At 38.5% G+C, this 8,585-nt stretch overlaps 1 protein-coding gene across 1 annotated transcript in view; it reads left to right on the forward strand.

Moving 5' to 3' along the window:
• Positions 1–1,721: 1,721 nt before the first annotated feature.
• UBE3D (ubiquitin protein ligase E3D) overlaps positions 1,722–8,585 on the forward strand; it is a gene marked incomplete at its 5' end in the record, with an annotated part of 20,252 nt that continues 13,388 nt past the window's right edge. Inside the window, 2 exons of the mRNA XM_008950276.1 lie at positions 1,722–1,812; positions 6,124–6,289. Of these exons, the coding sequence (XP_008948524.1) occupies positions 1,722–1,812; positions 6,124–6,289 (257 nt within the window). The remainder of the gene's footprint in view (positions 1,813–6,123; positions 6,290–8,585) is intronic.

Below are 8,585 nucleotides of genomic sequence, written 5' to 3' on the forward strand. Positions count from 1 at the left end.
CAGGCTTCAGAGTGTGGGTCCTGCAGCACGCAGAACCCCCAAAAAACAACCCTGGAGCTGGAGTAGATGGTTTGCGTACTGCCTGTGCTGGTGATTTTTCTAAAAGGCTCTTTTTAGCTCTGAATCGAAGATTTAAACAGTCACCGATAAAATCTCATAACGTTGGCTGCTTAAAAAATCAGAAGTGCAGAAAGTGGCGTCATGAAAGGGAAGCAGGGCTGCTGAATAAGTGTTTTGTGTAGGAGTTTGAGAACTGCTCTCAATTCCTCCCCCGTGCTTTCCCATGCTGCTTCAACATTGTTTTTCTCCCCTCCTATTTCATGTTCAATAGCTGAAAATGCAGTGACAGGATTCATCCAGGGTATCACACTAAGGTTGTCACACTGACCATGTAATTGTGAAGGATTGTGATTTTGTGCTGGGGCTTCTCACAGCCTGGGTGTGCAGAGGTTGGTGTTGCAGGTAACACCTCCGAAGTTGCCTTCTTCATTTCTATGATGCTAATTCTACAACGTGATTGCATAAGCAGGAAACATGGTAATATAGCTGAGGCTTTCATTTCAGCATCCAAGCTCAGTATATTTAGATTGATTTATTAGGATGTGACACAGAAAGATATATCAAATAATCCAAACCTGTCATTCTGTGGTTTTAAAGTAGAAATGACCACTAACGGTTTCAGCACCAGAAACACACTGGAGTTCTCTGTTGATTTTATGTTATACTGAGGTTGCTTCTGTACGTTAATCTGTAATTATGCACGTGCTTTGACAAATTACACAAAAATTATTTAGTGTGTCTTATTAATGAGGCAAGCTTCAAAAGACCAATGATGAAGTTTAAAAAACGTACCTCTGAAAGTTGTACCAGTGAACATGTATGTGAACCGGATGGTAATTGACGTACAACTTCGGTAACCTTAGTTAGCTTTTCATGTTATTTATTGGTATGCAAAACTGGTTGTCTCTTATATGAAATTCTGGAACCTTTTAAAGTAGTTTTTATTTGTGGTTGCAATCTGAATTTTAAGTGCTGAATGCCACTGCTGAGAATATGTTTCGATCCCTAAGTTTGAGAAAGTGGGCAATGCAAAGCACTTTCATACAATGGAACGAGGCTGACAGTCTCACTTTCCTTCCACTTCATGTTTTATATTTCCTTTTCTAATTTGGAGAAGTTTTCTGAGCTGAGTTTTGGGAGACTATTTGCTTTGCTGGCCTGCAGAGGGTATTGTTCACTGTTCCTTGAGTGGTACCATCTTGGCTAGTATCTTACCTGCCCGAAAATATAAAACTAGTGCCTCCTGCCTCCACTCCTGGCCCCGACTATTTTGTGTTACATATTGGGATGTATTCTCATATTGCAGAGACACCGATTAGCAGAAATATCATTACAAAAGAGTGGTATTGAATTTTGAATTATACAATCTCTGCAATGATACCAATATTTCAGCATTCCCTGTGGAGAAGATTTGTACCTTTTAAATAGTTTTTCTCGTGTACAGTTCCTACTCAGCAGTATGGGGTATGAGATGGAGATGGGAGGTTTTTCTGAAATCTAAGTACTTGCTTCTACAGGTAAATAAATGAAGGTTGTGTTTAAAGTGCTAGCATTTTGCTTTGTTAGATTGTTGTCTGTTTGAGGTATTTGGCAGGATTTATCTGTACAAGTGACACTTAAAACCTTACCGCGATTTTGAATATGTCTTCTTCTATTTATAGATTTGGTTTTTACTTTGAGAGAAGGTCTGAAACCCCAGAAAAATTATGACTTTTACTGTCAGTCCTGTGGTGACGTCATAGCAAAAGACCGGTGAGTACTGCAGTGTCTTGTATTTATAGCAATAAATGCTTTAGTGATTTGTATTCAGGTTATTTTGTGTACTTAGGGAGACAGCTAAAAGGTATTTATTTTGAAATTGATAGATGAGAACACTTTTGAAGCACTACGGTTGACTAAAAGCAAAATTACCTGAAACAGTTTTTCACTGTTTATTCATTTACTTCTTGATTTCATTCTGTCTGGAAAGTAGAAGTACCTTACAAAGGGAGTTTGATGCATTGCCCTGGAAGCTGGGAAATCTGGATTCTTTTCCTGCTCCTCTGCTGTGCTTTTAGTGAGACATTTCCATTTGTAGCTGGACTTTGTTACATGTAAAATTTCTGCTTTGAGAGCTATGCTTTTTGTTCATACAGAATCTATTTGCATTGATCATAGTAGGTTCTGGTTTTGCTGCATAAGCAAAAAGGGGTAGTTTTTTGGCCTGGAAATATTGCAAATATTCATAGTTTACAATGGTTTCAAAAATCCTTATAGTTTATTAGTTGTTGCCATCTTTGCTGTGTTGAAGGGAACAAAACTGAAAATTTGAGCTCTGACTTCTTTCTTCCTCTGCACATCAGAGATCCTATTCAGTTTTGCTCAATCTCTTAGAAATTCCCTTCCATGACCATGCTGTAGTGATAGGGTGGCTGTTCAGAATGAGGATGTCAGCCACGGCTCCTATCTACCTGTTATGCAAAGCCAACCTTCACATAGTTCAGGGATGCTGAATTTGGGAAACGCAGGAGCTGTTCCTTAGCTGTGTGACTCGGCCTTGTCTCTGTTCCTTACAGTCTGCAGAATGAGAATTTTAATAAAAAGCTCCTGCATCTGGCTCTTCTGATGAACAATTTTGACAGCTTCAGCTGGACACATGAGAATTGTTAAGAGATGAACTCACAGCCTTTTATGATCTGCAGCACTCCTAACACTCAGAATGGTGATACACATGTGATTCATTCTGTAACTCCTGTTACTTTCTTGTCATACATATGGTGTTATGGCTGACTTGAATGTAACTGAAGTTTCCTAGCTGTCTCTTCTGAAATGTCTAGTAGTAGATAATAAGCCTTACTTTGATACATTTGTAGAGTAATGAAACTTACAATTTCTAGTCAGTAACATTTGCTTTCAAAAGAGTTTGCACTTTGATATTTTTGTCTCCGAGTGGGTATCTTCCTGTATTTCATCACACCAAGTTCATATGTATAGATCTTTTGGTTCTGCATCCTATAACAGGACACAATCAGAATTTTTGAGAAAGGATAAAGAAGTCATGTTCATGACGCTTTGGTTGGCATTTCTTCTTGCAGGGAACCTCTGAGCCCCTTGAATGTTATCACTAAAAAATTATTAAGACTAGTGTAGAAGAATGGAGCTGCCAGTGTATCTGACACCTTTTGTTCCAGCACTTCCAAAAGGAAGGCAGAACATAGTCAGTACTTTCAACTGCAACATTTGTGTGTTGGCCTCTCCAGGGAGAGTGATTCTGACAATGATTCTGACAGTCAGTAGGATCGGAGGGGAGTTACAGAACTGTGTGAGGAGGAACTTAAAGTGTGAAATGATAGGAAAGAGTCCAAGGAAAACCTGGGGTCTGGAAAATGGTACCTTTGAGAAGAAATTGAAATAAATGGGATTGAGTTTAGATAAAGCTGTGTAGAAGGTGTCAAACTCTTCCAAATAGATAAGAAGTTGCTGCAAAGAGTGTTGCAGTAGTCTGATTGAAGCAAGAGGACTTTAGGGGAAAATGAAAAAAAAAAAAACAAACCACTCCCCACACCTACTCTAAAGCTTATTTTTTGCTGTTAGAGACTGCATAGGAAGCCATCATTTTAAAGACTAGATTAGAGATAGAAGTTAGGAATGATTTAAATGTAAGTGATCTTTCCTTGATGCAAGAAAATGGCCTCTATTCATTTTCTGAAATCCCCTGTCTTAGTCTGTTTCCTCCCATGAGTCTGATAGCTCTTCAGAGGTTAGGGTTATGTTCTCTGATTCTTCTCCATTACCTACCTTACAGGAAGTGATTAGATTTTTTTTTTCCTTACTTGATTTAAGAGCTGCAAAGAATTTGGGATACTTTTTTTTTTCTTTTCCTCTCATCCCAGGTAGGTGAAATGTAGCTCAGCTGCAAAATAATTATTTAAGAGTTTATTTCTGTCATGAAGAAATTCTTAAAGGCTGAATGTTGCAAAAAAGAAATTTCTAAATTGACTATTAAGCAGTAAATATTTTCCTTAGTCCAAACATTAAGAATTTGTACTACATGAGTACTCTGTTGAAAAACTGATGGCAGGGGAAATCTTCTAATTACACATTGCCTACATAAATAGCTTTAAATATGCCAATTAACTGTCAAGCTGGGCTGTCCAATATTTTTTAGTAAATAAATAAGGAAGACTAATGTTGATGAAATTCAGTTGGACTATTTTCTTCCTCTTTTTCTCTTATGGAATGGAAGGGTTACATATTTAAAAGTCTAAAGTCCATTTTATTTCCAGTTTTTGGAATTTTCAATAGAGGGTAAAGAAAGGGTAATATAATGAAACTGGACAGCATTAGTCTGCAGCTTAAGGCAATCTGTCTTTTTTTCCCAAGTATTTCAAGTATACTTGAAAAAACATTGCTGAGCCATACCAGCTTTTTGTTGCTGTAGTGTAAAGAGCAATACATAGGAATGAAGACTTCTTATTTTTAAGTGTGAGTCCAGGCATTGGAACTAATTGCACAAGGTTGACAAATAATCAGTCATTAGGTGAACACCCGAATTAAGGTCCCACCATGGCAGAATTGTGGTTGTATCCCAGACAGCATATAAGACCAGAGAGAGTGATGACAGCGATGAGTAGTGTCGAGATCTTAGTTATGGTGAAGGAGGATCAGAGGACGAGCTGTTCCAACTTTGATCTGCAGGTGGGGCAAGCACAGTTCAAAACGTATTGTCGAGCTAGACAGAAGGAAGTTTTTATAAAAGATTTTACTTTTACACCAAACCGTACAGAAGGCAGAAGAAACTACGATGGGAAGAACTGATGTCAGAAAAGAACAACAATCTGTGAACTGCAGGAAAGTGTCTAACTGTTAGCAGCCCTGCATTTATTCGTGAAGCAGCACCATAGGCAAAGTTGTGTTTGCATGTTTTAAGTGAGCAGTAGAATCAGGAAACTCTGCCTAAAGGTTCAGGCAACAGCAGAAGAAGTAAGGGAATAAAAGGAAAGCACTCAAGGAAACCAGGCAGAGAGCAGGAAGCACAGCTCTGCAATGAGCAGTGCATCTAGAAAACTGTCAGGGGGGTGCACACTGTTAAAGCCATTGTCCACTGTTTAGTAAAGGGGCTGAATTTCTTCCCAGTGCAATAGTTTTCTACAAAACACGGATTAAAGAAAGTGTAAATATATGGACGGTATCCATCAGTGCTGCTTAATAAAAGTATGTGTGGTGGGACCACAGAATGGCTGTAAGAGCTGTAGGCAGGAAAGAATTGACCATTCACTCATAATGGCCAAGCTGGTGCTTATATAGCCACCTGCAGATATTCTAGCTTTAAGACTATATTTTACAACTTGGTGATTCCTGACTTGGGCACTTGGGCTTATTAAATCATCTGAGACTCTCTGTAACCAAAGAAAGTTAGTTAAAACCAAATACCAATTATGGAGGCAAAGTCTGGTGCTGCTTGGGGCAATATATACAGCTGACCAGGAGAAAGAGATTTGGGTTTTTTTTTGTACATGACTTCAGAAAGTTGAATCTGAATCTAAATTAAGAATGCATTATCTATTTTTTTTTTTTTTAATTAAGATATACTGTGGTATTTTTTTCAGGATATAGCTTTTTCAGTGGCTGGTATCTTAGGGGCTTCAAATGACATGCTCTCCCTTGCTCTGGCAGCAGTCTGTTATTTTTATATTGGTACTTGTTGCGAGGCAACTTTACAAGAAGTAATAATAAATGTAATTGCAAAATGCCCATTGTTACATTTTTCATGACTGGATAGAATTGTTTTATTTTTGCCATGTAACTCATCTCAAGAGAGGATTATGCCAAGTTCTGCGTTATAATCATTGGAGATTCACCCTTGGGAAATGCTTCATTGCAAACTTGGCAGGAAACAGCCACTGCTTTCTCAGAATTCATCCACAGAAAGTGCCTTTGACTGAAAGGAGAGCCAAACACTTCCCTTTGAGAAAATGCCATACTGCCCCCACCCTCCCCTTTTGCAAGGCGTCTAAGTTCTCTTTTAGTGTCTTAAAAAATAATACAATATATTGGAACTTTTATTTTCTTCTTGTCTTTTAGGAATTTTCTCAGAGTTCTTCCTCTGCCAAGTGAAAACTGGAGTGCTTTAGTGGAAGAGTGGTGTTGTCACGCTAATCCCTTTGCCAGAAGCTCTTTGCACCCTCAGCATCATGACTGTTTTTTTGGGGACACGTTTTTTCTGTTGAATTCAAGAAATGAATCACATGTGCCTGAATCTCCCATGTGCTGCTCAGAGACTGGACACCATGCTTCTCAGAGTGGCTCCAACTTGGTAAAGTATTTTCTTCAAATAATTCTTAAGTGAGGACCTTTTTCATTGTAAACCCCTTGATTTTGGTCACTGGTTTATTTAACTTGTGTGTATTACAGAGCTGTTTTGAAGGCCATAGGGAGTTATTGACATTAAGCTGTATCGAAGCCAGAAAATCTTCTATGATGTGATTTACAATTTCTACAGCGAGCACCATGGCCTTGAGGTTGACTTAGATATGCAAGAATTTCTTCCTTTAAAATGAATTCGAAAGTAGTTAATTTTATAGTTCTAAACCATCTATTTTCAAAAAAAAAAATGTCCTGAGTGAAGGACATCAACATTTAATAAGATGGGTTAGATGTTTGTCAGAGGGTAGTGGCGCAAAGAGGGAGAAGGAAACTGGAGTAACAGTGCTTTGCTTTTTCTTCTCAGACTATGACGGGGTGCATAACCATGAGTATGATCAAAGGAAGGTGTGATTTTATTTTTTTTTTAGCTTTAGAAAGATTTGAAAAAATCAGAATATGTTTTGAGTTCAGATGTGGCTGTCTTACACTCTTAGAATATAGTAAGGAAATTGTGTTTGACTGTTGTGTCATGTGAAAAGGACTTGCCACACCAGGTTAGAACTCTCCATGTTGATTTTTCTGAGGTGTTCCAGGAGGAGATATATCCATCAGCTGAGTCTCTGGGAGGAAGGCTGTCATTTGGTTTAGAAACATCAAAGTTTGTTGTTTTCCAGAAAAAAAAAAAAGGATCTATAGGGATACTAATGTTTCAGTGGTGGGATAAAACCCATGAAGAAAGAGAATTCTGTGCATCACTCATCTTGGAAATCTGGCACTTGTGTAAAAGTTCAAGCAATAATCTTTTCTTCTACCAGAAGAACATCCAGGAACTTAGTTCACCAAAGCTTATGTTTCCATAAAGCCTTTTCTGTTATGCTGCTGCTTGTGTATATTTGTGCTGACAAAGGTTGAGGCTGCAGATGCCATCTTTTCTTCCATTACCCTGTATTAAGCCTAATTACTGAAATCCTCCTACAGTTATGGGAACTGCTGCTGCCGTGGCAACTTGTGTCCGTAACAGCTGATGGTTTGCTATGTATAGATTCCCAACATGAAACTTTTAATATGTTGAGAAGTAACAATAGAGACCTTGATTCCTGGCTGCTGCTGCTTATCATTGTTAGGGATTTGTTTTATCCCCAGTTAAATCACCAGGATTCTCACAGTTCAGTGGTTGCTGGTGCAGTTCATCTAACCGAGCTGTTTGCTGGGGGAACAGTTCTGTCCTGGGGTCCATATCTGCAAGTCTTGCAGCTGTGGTCCCTTTGGTTTCTTATTCCATTGTTCTTTGAAAAGCAGAGTATGGGGAGGGGAAAATAAGACTTGACACCCTGAAAGGATATCAGCATGGGAAAAACAGATTAATTTGGATTAACTCTGTGGCAATTTGAGTTATTCCTTCTAAATATCCTTAAGAAAGAGGCTGAGCAGAAGATTCCTAGTTTCCAAGAGGACAATTCTTTCTGCCAGAGGTCCCTAAAATGAATTATCTCACATTTCAGTAGTCTCAAAAGAGATCTGAGAACAGTGGGAACAAAGATGGGAAGAGGCAGGGTGCATGGAGTTCATATTGCAGCCCAAACACGGGGGAGCAGTCTGCCCAACACACTTCTTTGATCAGTCAGGGAGAATGTTTGCCAGGAAAGGATTATTTTTGAGGCAGAATCATGGTAAAAGGATGTGGGAAAAAGATGTTACTGAGATGTGGGTCAAACCAGGATAAAAGCAGAACTTTTGAATGAAGGAGGAGGCTATTTGCTGTCAGAGGCATACAATAGTAGTTCACTGTGATGCATTTTCATATTTGCTTCCTTAAAATCGCATTGAAATTGAGAATTCTTTCCTTGTTTGAGTCAAATCCCTCTTTCTGCATCTTCCAAGCTTGCAATGAATTCTCATTTATGCATTTGCTTATTTCCATCATCACTTGGTTGCCAAGCAAATAAGCAAAACTGTAAGATCCAGTATAAACTGGACTAATAAGGAAAAAAACCTTTTACTGAAACAGAAAAATCTTGCATAATACGAATAATAGAAAATTACAGGCAAGGTAGAATCCTATTGGAATAAATGTGTTCATTTCAGAGAATATTGTCGCAGTCTGCCCCAGTATGAAAGTTCTTTTTTAATTGCATCGCAGTTCTTCGGAAAGTGTTTGCCTATGACCAAAATAGTAGCAG

The sequence above is a fragment of the Merops nubicus genome, unplaced genomic scaffold (genome assembly GCF_000691845.1).
Source record: "Merops nubicus isolate BGI_N331 unplaced genomic scaffold, ASM69184v1 scaffold7492, whole genome shotgun sequence".
Lineage (NCBI taxonomy): Eukaryota > Metazoa > Chordata > Aves > Coraciiformes > Meropidae > Merops > Merops nubicus.